The sequence below is a fragment of the Leiobunum rupestre genome, chromosome 11 (assembly GCF_980474605.1).
Source record: "Leiobunum rupestre chromosome 11, qqLeiRupe1.1.hap1, whole genome shotgun sequence".
In the NCBI taxonomy this organism is placed as follows: domain Eukaryota; kingdom Metazoa; phylum Arthropoda; class Arachnida; order Opiliones; family Sclerosomatidae; genus Leiobunum; species Leiobunum rupestre.
In genome coordinates, this window is record NC_143394.1 from 29,134,497 (window position 1) to 29,150,472 (window position 15,976).

Below are 15,976 nucleotides of genomic sequence, written 5' to 3' on the forward strand. Positions count from 1 at the left end.
TTGAAAATAATAAAAAGATTTTCTGGGTAGTAGAGTTTTTACTAGTAAAGTTGGGTAGTAGAGTTTTTACTAGTAAAGTTAGGCAGTAGAATTTTCATTAAAGTAGAGGTAGTTGAATTTCACTTAGTAAAGTAGGGGAAGTAGAATTTTCACTAGTGAAGTTGGGTGGTAGCGTTTTTACTAATCAAGTTGGGTAATAGAGTTTTCATTAGTAAAGTAGGGTTAGTAGAATTTTCACTGGTAAAGTTGGGTAGTAGAGTTTTCATTAGTAAAGTAGGGTACTAGAATTTTTACTAGTAATGTTAGAATTTTCATTAGTAAAGTAGAGGTAGTAGAATTTTCACATAGTAAAGTATCGGTAGTAGAATTTTCAATTAGTAAAGTAGAGGTAGTAGAATTTTAACTAGTTAGGTCGAGTTACTAAAGTAATAAGAGTTTTAATCAGAAAGGTTTCATCTAAAAGGTTAAGGTAGTAAAGTTTTTATTATAATATATTATAATATATAATTATATTCTGGAATACCTTCACCTCATTATTTCAACTCATTAAGTTCCTCGCGATGATACCTACGGCTCTGCGTGGGAGTATAACAATTTGATTAATGTGTTCAAACAACACCTCGAATAATTAATCCGTAATTACGTAGAATAGAGTACACACAGCAACGCGGAATAGAACGCCCTTCGCAATGAGCGTGGAAACAAGTTTCAAAAAATATTCTTCCGAAATAGTAAAATCCGCGAGGCGTTACGGATGTTAGCCTATAGAGGTCAAACCAGCGAAAGCGCTCTCCCTGTTTGGCACAGTTACTTTTTTCTGCTTTTGTTACAGAATGCCGCGGTATATTTGGATCCCCAGTTCGAGCATGCGGTTCCGCATTCGTCAAGAGAATCTCCAAAGCCCCATTCTAAAGTTTACCAAAGATCGATAAATAGTGTCACGCGGAAAAAGGGGACTAGGTGGGAATGAAAAATGAAAGCTTTTTGCTTTTTCTCATACATTTAGATTGTTACCTCCAATCGGTCACCAACGTTTTTCGAAGGGTCCAATGCTTCACGTAACTTTATAACCAGGTATTTATCTCTAAGTATTCGGTTACACTTGCAGTATTTCACGCAACTGTTTATCTAACAAAATTTATTTTATTTCGCGTTAGAATCTGTTAAGTTTAAAACTTCCTCGTAACAATTACTCGATATATTTTCTACCTTACAGTAATTTCGAAAAGCGTTACTTTGAAAACTTCTTTAAAATGTTTTTAAAAATTTACATAACCTCGCAACTATGTGAATATAATTTTTATTATGTTTTGGTCTTGATGAACGGTTAATTCTTCTTTTGAAGGCAAATAATGCGAAAACGATTTGAAATATGCAAACGAATTTTACATAAAAGGATAACCGAAGATAAAGAAGACTACACTAAAAAACGCGCTGAATTTCTTCGTTTTATTAAAAGGTTTTAGAAAAATTTGGATAAGTTGGAAATGAAAGAATCCTCGGTTTTCCTCGTCGTTTGGTTACTTTCGTATTTTTCCGATGTTTTGTCCCAAACGTCAAACTCTCGCAAGCCGTTCTCAAAGTTTTCGACTCTGAGAAAGAATGAAACCATCGTGGAACGGAAGCGGATAACCCCGAAAGAGCTGGAAGTGTTGCTGTCCAGTCGCGAAAACTGGGCTCGACTGGAGAACCAAGTCAAAGACCAAGTGGATGGCATTCTAAAGAGCATTTTGCCCGTGGTCATTCGCCAGAGTTCCCAGGCCAATCTCACCTTCGAATGTCAAGAGGCCATTGTACGGACAACATTTGCTCTTAGAAAACTCAAAGGATGGGCGCTCAAAAGTTAGTTCCCGTAATTAACATCTCAAAGAAGGAAAGCTTTTTCATATTACAAATTGTTATTTGACTTTAAAGTAATAGACGCTACTGGCAAACCACCTGATGGTATGTTGGATGGGACCATTTCTTCTTTGGGCTCGTACCAGGAGTGTCTGTCCACGGTTGCGTTTAGAGACGACATCGAAAAAGAACCATTGTTCACTGGAAAATACTGTACCTTACTTGTACGGCCACCCGTTTTCGACGAGAAAATTCCTAAAAATTTCGACAAGGCTTTACGAGAAGTTGTAGCCGCATTGAAGAAAGGAGAAGTGAGTCATTGATGAAATTAAACGAGCACGGATGTTTATAATTTATCTCTTGGAGAAAAGTATCCATCTCTCACTCGTGCTAATGCTATTTTCTTGAAACATACCTTCGCAGACTCCAGGTGATTTTTTAAAACACTTTAGTCTCGGACATGCCAAGGTACGCGTTTCATTTTAATGGCTTAGACGGATACTCCGCCTTGTAAGAGATATATTCTTAACTTGTGACGACGATTATAACGTAACTGATTTTATGTACGAATAGATATTTGGTTCCGCCATGCGGGAGTACGGTTTTCTAGCAAGAGACAACGCCATTCGATGGGGTATTTGCGTACCTTCACCATGCACGGCCACCGATGTAGAAAATATAGCGGGGCTAGGTGATATTTACAATATTCTTTCATTTTATCATTCATATTTTAAACTCGGTATAACTAATTGCAGTTACGAACGTTTTCGGCCTATCTAGCAACGTACCTAGCTGCGATGTTCAAGAAAAAACTGTCTTGAGGAAATCGCAGAAGGCAGTATTGTATGTTTATCCATAAAAATATTGGCTTTTTGCGAAGTGTTCGACATTGTATTTTTGCAGTGCGCTTTTTGGAGTTCTAGCCATACTGACGGTACTAGGAACTCTAATGAAGATAGTTTGCCCCGTAGATGCTCAAGACCCGAAAGGGATCAGAGTCATTGGTAAAGCTTTTCGTCTTAGTCAAAGTTCGATTACGCCAGTAACAAATGCGCTAGTTTTTTTAAGGCATTTGCTAGAATGTTTCTGCTTGCGTTCCAATTTATCGGCGCTTATAAATACAGTTCCTTCGAAAAATTCCAAAATCAACTGTTTATACGGAATCAGATGTCTCTCGATGATATGGATCATTTATGGACACACTTACTTCTACCATCGAAATACTCAAACGTACCGTACGTATTCCAAGCAGCTTTTTGCGCCGTTGGCTTTACCGTAATAAATGTACATCCCGTTTTAGGTTCCTTACTCAATGGCTACGACGCGGTGGTCGACAACGTATTCTTCACGCCGATGTTAAACTTCACCTTCAGCGTCGAAACCTTCTTCTTCATCAGGTAACAAAATGTCTTCATATGAAACCTTTGGAAAAATTATACTTGAATGTTTATTTTACGGCGCTATAGCGGTTTGCTGGTCATTTACTCCAACTGGACGGAGCTGAAGATTAATAACGGAGGGATGAATTACTTGATATTCTTAGCGCGTCGTTACTGGAGGTTGAGGAACTTACAATTTATTAAGTTTAGTTAGAAATATGGTAAGTAATGGAATAAAAACCCCGCAGGTTGACTCCTCTACTAGGGGCCACCATAAGTCTCGCTTTGGTGCAACCCTTGTTCGGACACGGTCCCTTATGGCGCGAATTCGTGGTTAGCGATGCGGAGAACTGCGAGAAAAACTGGTGGATGAATTTACTCTATTTTAACAACCTGGTTCCCTTCCAGAAGACGGTAATTAGAATCCCGTTACATTTTTTAATCGTAACTAATTATAATATCGTTGTTTATAGTGCATGGTGGCTTCATGGTACTTGGCGACTAACATGCAATTTTTCATCATAAGTTTGGCTTTCATCATTCCTCTTTACAAGTAAAACCAAAAGGAAATTTTAGTGTATATAGTGGGTAACTATCTAAGTACACAATGTCACGTTGAACTAATAATCGCAGGGGTGGTTTGGGTTCCTGAATTTCTCTAGCAAGCGCGCTAATTAACGCTTAATCCCATACCTCAAATGCATCACAGTGACTTCACAGGGCGAAAGTATCAAGAAGTGGCCATATTTAAAAATTGCTAAGCTACTCTATCTTACAGTTCTTTGCGATATCACTTTGGCAATGATGCCCAAAACAAGTTGTTGCAAATTAATGAATTTAATGGGAATCGCAATTTTTTTCGACGGTAGAGGTTTGGGAATAAGCGCAGGGCCGGATTAACCAATAGACCGAATAGGCCTGGGCCTAGGGCACCAATCCTACAAGGGGCACCAAAAGGGTTCGAAAAAAATAAAAGTACAACACTTTAATCATTTTCTTTTCACAAAATATTTTCCGGAGTAATTTTAGTAAATGCGTCCACCCCTATGAACCGAAAACGTTTGATTGTCACATTCTCTGACGGACTGCCGTCTAGCCCCTGACGACATACTAAATCTGGCAGCAAAATGAATTTTCCTTCCATTTCTCTATTATAAATTGAGGAAGCGCCTAGCTCGCTTCGCTCGCTATTGAAAGGGGGCACCAAAATTAACTTGGGCCTAGGGCCCCATAAAGTCTTAATCCGGCCCTGATAAGCGTTTGTACGTGTTAGTTGAACCTAATCGTCTTTTTAATAATTAGTAATATATTCATGGTAATAATAAATAATGCACCCGGGAAAAGGGTCCGTGCTTAAAGGGATCCATCACTCACAACAGGGGGAGGCATAGGGGTAACATAAAATCTTGACATTCAGTGTGCTTCAAAACCAGTTCTATTGTGACCCCTATGCCTTCCCCTGTTGTGAGTGAGGGATCCCTTTAAACTACGTCGAATGTGAGACGTACCACGTAATTTCAAAGACATTAGCTGGCACCGTTGGTAAGACGCCACCGCCGCAGAAAAAATGGACGATGCTCACTCGGAAATGAACTTACTTGAAAAAGACACCCTGATAATTTCTTACACTGAAGTTCTCTGAAACATTTATATGTTTCCCACGAAAATGTTCTACTTATGCATAAGTAAACATAAGAAAATGTGGTGAACTTCTATTCTTGCTAAAGCATAATGTTGAATTAGCGCAGAGTTTAGCGTACCACATGGTGCGAGTAAAATCTTGACCGTAAACTACGGACTTTTTATGAGAGTAATGGTGCCCACCGTTGCTTTGACATTCTAATTGTATACATATAAAATTTCCTAGTAGAACTATAGACCATTTAATATCAAACTACGCTCTGATGCGTTTACTCTTGCTACAATGCAGGTACCCAAGATTGGGTGTTATTCTGGTCCTGATTATTGGAACCATAGGTATATTTGTCACGGGAGCCGTTAACTACCTGAATGATATGGCACCCGCTATGATGTTCTTGCCGAATACTAGGTGTGACAATAAAGAACCATTCGGCAATCATTCTGATTCAATTAACATACCCCAAAACTCTTCAATAGATTATTGGACGACGTGGTAATTAAAGTGTATCACAAACCCTACTCTCACATTGGGGGATTTTGCGTTGGTGTTCTTTTGGGGTACATGCTCCTGGCTCACAAACATCGACGGTTTAATCCAGTACGCATTTCATTGTTGAGGCTGGAAGGTCTTCATTTAATTCAAGCATTTCTCTTTAGTTGGTGAAGATATTCATTTGGATTATAGCTTTGACATTGAGTTTGACTCTTCTCTATGGGATTTTTGAATGGAACAGAGGGTCTCTTCCAGGAACTATCTTGTCTTCAGTGTATGCTGCTACTCATAGAACTGCCTGGACTTTACCATTAGCCTGGATTGTTTATGCCTGCGCCACTGAACAGGCTGGTCAGTTCAACCACCATCACTATTTAGTGCCTGATCAAATAGACTTTGGTTGATTATTTTTATTACATTCTCAGGTTTCCTGAACAGGTTGCTTTCATGGCCAGGTTTTATGCCATTGAGCACTTTGAGTTACGCTTGTTACCTAATTCACCCCCTGGTTATAACGTACAACCTTGGAAGTCGCAAGGGAAGCATCTATTATGATCATTATAACATGGTAAGATGTGCATCACACCATAAATTTGTTAGAATTCTTGTAAAAAACAACAAATGCCTTTTTATTTAAAGGGATATTTGTTCTGCGGTCACTTATTACTAACCATTACCATATCCATTGTGGTGTTTTTGATGGTCGAAGCCCCATTTACCAACTTGGAAAAATTACTCTTTCCAAGAAAGAGTCAAAACAAAGATAAGCTGTCTAATTTTAAATTTGTTAATCCAAATAAGGAAGATAACAGCGCGACAATTTAACTTATTTTGGAGTAAAATAAATTTTGTTTTTATATAATTTTGCTAATTCTAATAAAGGCAAATTAAGTTTTCATTATTATTCCACATGAGACCCACATTGAGGCCCCTTGAAAATGATTAGCAGTTTAGGAAAATATTGAAGGGCAGTAGCACAACCAGGATTTTGGTTCAAGGTGGGGCACTTAATAAAAAAATTCATTTCTACAATTATAAATTTTCGGCAGCACATGTTTGTGTAATCCCCTGACTTAGCTTCTGTTTAAGGATAGAAACTGAGTTGACGCTTTTAGGTTTAAACTAAACATCAAATTTAACCAAAATAATTATTTTAAGATTTCATTTCTTGACCCTTTTTGCTTTTTACAATTTGTTTATGCAATTTAATTTTTTTCAACTCATCTTTTGGAATAGTTGAAATTGGTTTCCTTTTAGGAGCTCGCTGAGTTAATGCCTTTTTCTCTTTCCTAAAAAAATATAAAAACTTATTAGGACCTTTTAAATTCCATTAACTTTTGGGACAAAGTACAAACCTAGTTGGCTTTTTCAAACTCATTATATATTCCGGTACCTCGCAACCAGAATCTTTCATAATTTGCGCTACACTAAAGTTTAAAATGATCAATGAAATAATTATTTTATTTGAGGTCTGTACAATATTGATACTGTACATTTTTAAATTTGGAATATCATCTTCGGTAAAAAAGGTTACGGCTTCTCCCGGTCTGCCAGCTCTCCCAGTCCTACCTTAAAGAAAAAAATAATGGTACTTTTCAAGTTTAAGATGAATAGGCAGTTTAGCAGTTACCTATCCTATGAATGTACGAAATAGAGCTTGGAGGGAAGTCGTAATTCACAACTAAATTAACCCCTCGAAAATCAATTCCACGGCCCATTAATTCCGTGCATATTAAAACCCATATTTTTCCACCTCTAAAACATTTAACTACATTATCTCTTTGGGTTTGAGTTCTCTCAGCATGAATGACGTCCACATTAATTCCATCGTAAATTAACTCTCGAAATAATTCTTTGGCACGTTCCTTGGATTGAACAAAAACTAAAACTGGAGGTTTAATTCCCTTCTTGATTAAATCTCTAAATGCAACCAGTTTTCCTGATTCGTTTCCAACAAATACCAAATTTTGTTCTATTATATCAACAGCTGAATTTCTGAAATTATAAACAAGAAAGTATTACTTTAATTACAATTTCTTGTTCAATTTAATACTTGAAAATATTACCTAGCGCCTACAGAAACCGTCATGACATTATCCATGTTTAATTTGCACCATTGCTCAACTTCGCAAGCAAATGTTGCGCTAAACATTGCCCTTCTTAATTGTGGTCCGTTACAAGCTTTATAAATTTCTGCTAATTGGTCCCTGAACCCTTGTTTTCCTGATTCAAAAAGTTTATCAGATTCATCTATGACCAGCCATTGTACCCTGTCCGTGATGTGGAAAATTATTAATGCAAGTATTTTCAAAATAAATAGTAAGAAAATGTTACGTGTTTAGTGAAATCAATGGAGGAGACTGGTTAATCATGTATACTAATCTATTTGGAGTTGTAACTAAAACATCTTTAAACTTGGGCAATGGTTTATTAACGTTGGCTTTTTTAATGATGAAACTTATTATTCCACTGCCATCAGCTAGTTTTAGACATTCTCGATCAATTTGCTTTGCTAGTTCTCTAGTCGGAGCTACAATCACTGCCCTTATTCCAATTTTTTTATGCTCCTTAATTAAAAAAAAAGAAATTATATAAGGTCAAAAGTTATAGTCAGCTAATATCAAGAAATTATTTGGGTTAACAGAGAATATGAAGTATCTTCCCCTACTGGGAGAAAGAGGAAGAGATTACAGAAGGAAAAACGAAGGGGCATAGTTGTTCTTCCAAAAATTTATTTATTTACTGATACAGGCTGTGAAGCGAGGGAAGCTTATGTACCGCCTTGAAGGGATTCAAGAAATAGGTGTAAATTAGATTTAAGAATAATTTGTAGTATAATATCACAAGATAAATATGGTGCTGCCTGCATATTCTCTGTATATCTGAATACATTTTTTGTCATAGTCCTACTTTTAAACTGTGCAATATTGGAATTAGAAATGCTGCAGTTTTTCCAGACCCAGTTGGAGCACAAGCCAGTAATTCACGGCCCTTGAAATATTAAATGTTACACTAAACGTACGGATTATTCATATTTAAAAAAAACTTTATTACTTCTAGCATAGCCGGAATCGCTTGCATTTGGATAGGAGTTGGAGTGTCATAACCAATATGTTGGGCATTTTTAACGATAATTTCGTTTATCCCAAATTGGGACTGTAATTTCTTAAAACTTGAAACGGGATCAGGAATGTCAGTGCCCCACACAAATATGCGATGTTGCTTTCTAAATTGGTTAAGCTACATTTTCAAAATTGGTTGATGATGAATATTTATTTTCATGATAACGTTTTCACTTTTTTACTACTATCAATTAATTACCTCTTCAGCTTTTATGTTTACTAATTGTTCCAAACTCTTGCTCTTTCTTTTCCTTGGTTTGTCCTTATTTTCAATTTGGTCTCCAGTGATTTTTTCAAAAGATTTCTCCTGAAATTGAAAATTCAGTTTATTGTTTCAGGAAACATAATTTTTTATAAGGTACTTACAGAAACTATAGGTTTGAGGGTTTCTTTTTGTTTTGCTTTAAATTTAGCCCCAGAAGAAAGCTTTTTAAAGAAATATCCCACATCCATGTCTTCCACGTGGAAAGGAAATGTCAAAATATCGAATAGAATTAAAGAAGCTGTAGCAGACCATGGACTGGTCCATGAGCAGACCAGGCTTGGAAATAAGGTTTATTTCTAAACTGGTCTATTTGGCCAGTGACTCCCAACTCTTGAATTATTTAAGTGGTCATGTAGACCAGTTGGTTAATAATACGGTAGATAATTTTGAATTAATAAACTGGACACTGGACCAGTGAACCCCTAGCTTTTGAATAAAAAAACTGGTCCGAGCAATTTATAAACTGGTCTTTGACCCAGTGACCACGGCTTATTTCCAAGCCTGGAACAGACATATATCGGCAGTGTGAGAAATAAGGCACTATCACAGGCCAATCGCCAGTTTAAAAATTAAATGCTTGGGGTGTTAGTGGCCCTGGTGACCACTTAATTAATTCAAAGTTTTTTCCCTTCAAGATTTTAGTTCATTAAAAAAATTATATATTAATCAATAAATTGTTTGGTCTTTGCTTCTACGCTGTTTGCTTGGCCCTGTGTATGGGTGGGTGGGTGACTGGGTGTCGTGAGTCTGTCTACACTACACTCTACACACAGTATAGAAGAAGCGGATTTAGCAGTTAGCAAAATGAAATATAAACAGTATATCTCCCACTAGGCTTGTTCGGGTGGGGTCTGTAGCACATATTGTAAAGAACAGATAATTTGACCATAAATTATGAAAGCCTGAATCACTTACCATTTTTAACCTTCAAAATCAGATTTTGAAGGTTAAAAATGGTAAGTGGCCAGTGGCCAGTTTTTTAATTAAACTACCTAGTCTCTACTGGCCATAGGTCCAGTTTAAAAAAAAATCCTTATTTCTCAGCCTGTATATCGGACGTCATTTAAATAGCAACTTACGCAGGGTGGGAAATAAGGATTTTTATGAACGTGGACAGGTGACCAATGACCCCCCCCCCCCCCCCGCCTTGCCTAGAATAATTAAAGTGGACTATGACCAGTGCACGTCGTCTGCTACATTAGAGTAGCGTGTTTTAACTTTTAACCGTTTTTAATAGTATGAATTCTAGGGCTGTGCGAGTCATAGAAATAGAAATGAGACTAGAACCACTGCGCTATCCGGTAATCTCAGGGGAAACGACAAGCTAGAACAAGGTTCCTAGAGAATGAAGCTAGAACTCTTCCATGAGAGTGGGATCGCTACTAATCCACGCAGGAGTGCGCCATCTATTAAAAAAAATTGAAACTTGAAATTTTTTAAAATAGATGGCGTGCTCCCACAAAGAATACTGGTGATTCCACTTTCATGGCAGCCTTCTTACTCGTTCATCTCACCACATAGACGTACAAACAACAAATGCTTTGAATGACCTTGGGGATGGATCACGGTTTTTAATACGTAGTGCGCCTGCGCGGTTCCTAAGCAATATAGTTACGGACAGGCGGTACATTAATAATTTAAATAATGTATATTGTATTGTTATTTTACTATTAATTACTATAATTAGTCTAGTAGCTATAGTATACTATTCTTTTTATATCCCACTAGTCACTATAAGGTTACTAAAGTTCTGGAAATTGTGGTTAATTTAAATTTAAGGAATATTTTTCAGCATTGAAAGCTAGTTTATACTCATTTTAAATTTAATTTCCTAATTACTCTAATAAAACCAGCTCCTAATCAAGTATACTCGATAACACTACTCGTTAAAAATATTACTCGAGGTTTTTTCTGAATTACTTGACTCGAATTTCCCCTTAATCAAGTACCATGCAGATATTTTTGTGTTGGTATACCAGATATTTTTGTGCCGTCAAAAACCACGGCACAATTTTCAGTAAAAATTCACGTTTAAACTAGATGGCGGTAGCTCTGCCACCTCCATGGAGGCAGATTTTTCCAACATTCGCCGGGAACTCAGTAAGAGCCTGCGTTATTATCATTGGTTATATTATCTTTGCCCATGCACAACCCATCAGAAATTCTTGCGCGTCGAACAGGTTAATTATTTGGATGCCCTATCATGAAGTCACAATGGTTTTTATGATAATTGAGCATGAATCTGAAAGTGTTTGAACATACTCAATAGACGCTTCAATAAAACATTTTCAAGGAAATCGCCAAGAAGTAAAATTTCCGAGAGACAGGATATGAAAGTTACTGTTTATATAGTGTTGGTTGCAATAATGTAAACTTTTCCCCTGTAACTTATGCTACAAGTGTATAATTTTAATTATATTATTGGTAGTAAGTTACTTATGCAAAGAGTAGTTTTACGAAACGCTTATCACAATAAACATGTTCATTGATAAAAACTCAAAATATAACACCTCATTAAAGCTATCCGGTATAAGACTTTAACCGAGGAGTAATAAAATTCCCGAGGTTCAAATACGCAGTAAACGCCAATAATAGTAAACAAGACGTACGACGGTCAGAATACACGCAATCCTTCTAATGCGTTAAGTTTGTTTGAGCTATTCACAGCAACCTGCAACGCCGGTATCACAACCAATATATATCCACGGCCATAATTGTATTTACACTTATTTGTTACTACTAGTCATACTTTGAAAGCATCGAAGATTCTATCGATCGGTGTTACTCTTATTGTTTTACTTCTGATCACGTTTATTAGTTACTTCTGGTCAGACGTTGAGTGTCACACTTATTTCTTCTGGTTATATGACAAAGACTAGTTCGATCAGTGTCATACTTAATTGTTACTTCTTATCATACCTAATTGTTACTTCTGATCACACTTAATTGTCTTTCTGATCACACCTAATTGTTACTTCTGATCACACCTAATTGTTACTTCTGATCACTCTTATTTGTTATTTCATTCATACTTATTTGTTACTTCTGATCACACTTATTTGTTACTTCTGATCACACTTATTTGTTACTTCTGATTACACTTATTTGTTACTTCTGATCACATTTAATTATTACTTCTGATCACACTTATTTGTTACTTCTGAATACACTTCTTTGTTACTTCTGATCACATTTAATTATTTCTTCTGATCACACTTATTTGTTACTTCTGAATACACTTATTTGTTACTTCTGATCACACTTATTTGTTACTTCTGATCACACTTATTTGTTACGTTGAGTGTCACACTTATTTCTTCTGGCCATACACCGAAGACTAGGGACCTCTATAAACGTGGGGATTGATAATGTTGGAAATTGCGGGGGTCCGTATACGCTGCCCAAAAAACCTTACTTAGAATAAAAATTAATCAACGTAATTGCAATTCTAGGTTATAAGGAAACCACAGCTTTCCAAAAATCGGACTTAAATTAAGGAACGTTATGTCGATTTCCAGGCGGAAATATAAAATCTTAGATCGGCTTCATGCTCTTTAATTCTTGCCGCTAGGCAACGTTTTGTTTGTCCGACGTAGCCCATTTGACAAAAACATTTCAATAGACCCATAACAAAAGAGGGGCCGCAGACGAGGCTTAAGTGAGACCTTTGGACGGAACATCCTGTTTGTGACGTTTTGAACCACGTGGCCGCCATCGAAATATACAGGCGGAAGTAAGGAAACGGATGTTCCGTCCAAATGCCGAGCTGCCAGGTAAAAATGTTAATTTTCGACCCCCCAACTTTCAACATGGGTCTATAGATAGATTCCACTATTCTCTAAGTTTGTAGCCTTAACCTTTCTAGTAAGAAAATAGTTCTAAATTTTGTTTATAGGTTTGAATATGGGTTTTACATCATTATTTTTACAGACGTGGCCAATTTTTTACGTAAACTTGCTATAGGGTAAAATAATCATTTTGTCTTTTTTGTCAAACGGTTTAAGTTTAATGTTATTTAGTGTTTTAGATTTATTTTGTACATAATTAATTATCTTCAACACGAAATTTAAATCATAACCCCTATGAACAAAATTTCTAACTATTTTCTTACTAGAAAGGATAAGGCTACAAACTTAGAGAATAGTGGAATCTATCTATTGAAATGTTATTGTTAAAAATGTAAATTCCGCGTTTTTTAATTAAGTGTAGAAATTAGTGTATAATATTCGTGTATATTGTAAAATTAATTTGTGTAAGTTGTATTTTATTTTTATCAAGTGTGTAAATTTACTGTAATTAATTATTTAAAAAACATTGTATCTCATTTCCGGCTTAAGTATTTTCTTGTATTTTTAAACTCTTTTCTTTGCATTGTGTATATATTTTGAAATGATTTGTAGAATATTTAGCCGAAAAAACCCCGATGCCTGCATGGAAAACCCTCCCTCGACGCCTTGGAAAGTTTTGGAAATTCCACGAGGAGTGCCCCCTTGTATTCGGCGCCGGACTGGAGGGCCGGATATTGGCCGACGTGACGTAGAAAAACTTTCCAACGGCTAAAGGGGAGGGTTAAGGTCAATACCAAAGACTATATAAGCTATCGCTACGGTCAATACAAAACCCAGAACGGACCCAAAAAAAAGACAGAACCGAATTGGGAATCGGAATAGTAAAGACAAAAGTCGCAAAATCTAGCGAAAATATTGTAGTCAGCCAGTTGCTGAAAGAAATATTTATAGTCAGCCTGTTGCTGAAAGTTAGTTTTCCCGATGAAAACAATAGATTATAATAAGGCTTCAATAAAATACAGTTGGAAGCGAATGCTGTAGTTTCTCATTTCATCTAAAGTAGAATCAATTTAAATAGTCACGAAATATAATCCCTCAAATCTGAATACTGTTTCAGTCCGGTCTTCAGGTTTAAAAATAGCTCTCCCCTAAAGAACCAATTAAGGAAATTAAACAATATCGCCTTAGATAATTTCTTCAGTTATTGTCAAATGGGCTACGTCGGACAAACAAAATGTTGCCTAGCGGCAAGAATTAAAGAGCATGAAGCCGATCTAAGATTAAAAAGCCATAAGGCCATTGTTGACCATGTTCAAATAGGACCTTCTCACGACATAGACACTAAAGAAGTTATTTTGATTTCTAAGGAAAGTAACCCTATAAAACTTAATATTAGGGAATCTATTGAAATTGTCAAACTAAAAATTCATAATCACATAATTAATAATATTGACGGTCCTGCTCATGAAATTGTGTCACACTACGCTAACCTGTTCAATCCAGGGTAATTTGAAATTTCTGCGGAAGAGTTCTTTGCGAAAATTTCATTAATCAATTTTTGTTGCGTTACTCGAACTTTATCTACAGTGTTTTTCGTGTCATTCTTGTAAATTTTGCCTAACGACGGTGCTAGTCTTGGCGTCGAAACGGCCGTAGCGGTTTGTTAATAAAAGTTTTTATTATACAACAGTGGTTTGATTTATATTCTTAATGAGAGCTATTCACAAGACAGACTGCATTACCGACTTCGTCGCAGTTTTGGGTCCGCTTGCTAAAGCGTCGCACGTAGCCCTTGACAGCGCCTCACTTCGGGGAGATTTTCTTCTTGAGATGACGTCCCTCCGTTACTAGCTCTCAGTAAAATATTCCCCAAAGTGGCCAATTTACGGAACAATATTATAGACTTATGATAAAACCAAAAAAAATCACAAAACTGGAACTACCCTGATTTCCCAAGTTTTATCTAAAAAATATTGAACAGTGAGTGTTTGAATGTTCCCACCGATTGTTGTATAATTTAGCCTTCTAGCCATCTGTTGGAGGAATGTCGGTACAAAAATCCAGGGTAAAAAAATCCCGACGTAAAAAACCCCCGGAAAAAAATGCAAAAATAAAATCCAAAATGTGAAAATAAGTCAATGGCAAAAAAATCCACAAAGTTTATTTTTCCTGGAAAAGGAGTATTTACAATTTTACATTATCTTAACGTCCTCGAGACAACTTGGATTTCTAGGGTGGTGTGAAGTTCTCAAGTTTCTAATCGTCCTCTTGACGGTGTTTTCGGGTGGCATTCGCGCTTTAGTCGCCTCATCCAGTTGCGACACAGCTTCGGCAAAGATCTCAGATGGTTTAATTCTAGATAATTTGGCTTTCTCCTTTAGTTTGACTAGGCATTTTGTGACTTAACTTCTTTCCTAATTAATCCAATAATTTTGGGTCCGAGACGCACAGCGTCGTTTTTAAAATTGCTCTACATTTAAAAGAGTTCGCTTTTACACAACGCCAACGTATCTGTTCACGACCACGAACATGTATAACGTACATATGTCCTTATCAACATAATTTGTCGTTCCCTTGGTTTGATTTAATTATTTCCATTAGCAATGAAGACCCAAAGCGCTCACTAAAAGAAATCAACCGGACTAAAAGTTAAAACTGTTTAATTTTTTCCTGTGGTGTTTCTTGATTTTTTTTAAAAAAAAGATAACATTGGGGTTTTTTTAGTTGGCTTTTTTTCCGTAGATTTTTCATCTTCTGGGTTTTAATGAAATGGTTTTTTTATTTGGATTTTTTTTCCGTGGATTTATTTAATATGGATTTTTTTGGCCCTGTTGGAGAGTTATGTACAATTATGGTGACACAGGTGCGAAATCAATAACTATTATGATGGTGCTAGCACAGTCACAAGAAAGAGGTCACACTGAGGTATGACGTAAAACTACCATCTTCGTCTACTTTGTCGTCTAGATAACTAGGCATGCGTCAGATATTATCAAGAGACATAGAAGAAAAAGAGTCTGCCTCTTGAGCTCTTCCCTAGCTTCCACCCATGGACTAATTAACAACAGGGACGGCCCAGATCTATAACATTTCCCTATAAAGACCCCAAATAAAAGTGTTAACTCGTTCAGCAGCGTTGCCAGGCAAATATTTTTTAACCTGGTGATTCAAACGTCATAAACAGGAAACAGATTTTTAACGGTTTTAGCGGTTGTGATTTGAATTTTCAAATTATTCATCATCAAAAAAAAGGTAAACAACTATTAAGCCTTGGTACAATCATTTATATTTATGAATAATAATAATTACCGTAACAAATTTGGGAATTGCTTTCAGACGGTAAGCAGAATATTTTACTATTTGTACGATTGAAAAAGCTCGACATTCTAAATTTTTACGACGATTCATTTAAAAGACTAAAATATTAGCACCGCATGGTAATCTCGTGG

The 15,976-nt window shown here is 36.3% G+C and overlaps 2 protein-coding genes across 2 annotated transcripts; one reads left to right on the top strand and one right to left on the bottom strand.

The window, feature by feature from the left end:
• The first annotated feature begins 1,487 nt into the window (after positions 1-1,487).
• On the top strand, positions 1,488-6,177 carry LOC149922167 (O-acyltransferase like protein-like). Its single transcript, XM_090162257.1, has 15 exons — positions 1,488-1,842; positions 1,915-2,150; positions 2,413-2,530; positions 2,595-2,682; positions 2,743-2,843; positions 2,898-3,074; positions 3,140-3,236; positions 3,306-3,398; positions 3,467-3,632; positions 3,692-3,771; positions 5,149-5,268; positions 5,337-5,457; positions 5,517-5,703; positions 5,778-5,920; positions 5,992-6,177. The coding sequence occupies exons 1-15, from the start codon at positions 1,488-1,490 to the stop codon at positions 6,175-6,177; spliced, it is 2,268 nt and encodes a 755-aa protein (XP_090018383.1).
• A 323-nt stretch (positions 6,178-6,500) lies between these two features.
• Positions 6,501-8,987, bottom strand: ais (DExD-box helicase 52). The gene is made up of 10 exons (XM_090162625.1): positions 8,841-8,987; positions 8,674-8,781; positions 8,407-8,592; positions 8,263-8,343; positions 7,687-7,919; positions 7,419-7,622; positions 6,983-7,347; positions 6,846-6,921; positions 6,708-6,779; positions 6,501-6,641 (listed from the first exon to the last, which is right to left on the bottom strand). The coding sequence occupies exons 1-10, from the start codon at positions 8,925-8,927 to the stop codon at positions 6,506-6,508; spliced, it is 1,548 nt and encodes a 515-aa protein (XP_090018751.1). The 5' UTR covers positions 8,928-8,987; the 3' UTR covers positions 6,501-6,505.
• Positions 8,988-15,976: the final 6,989 nt, after the last annotated feature.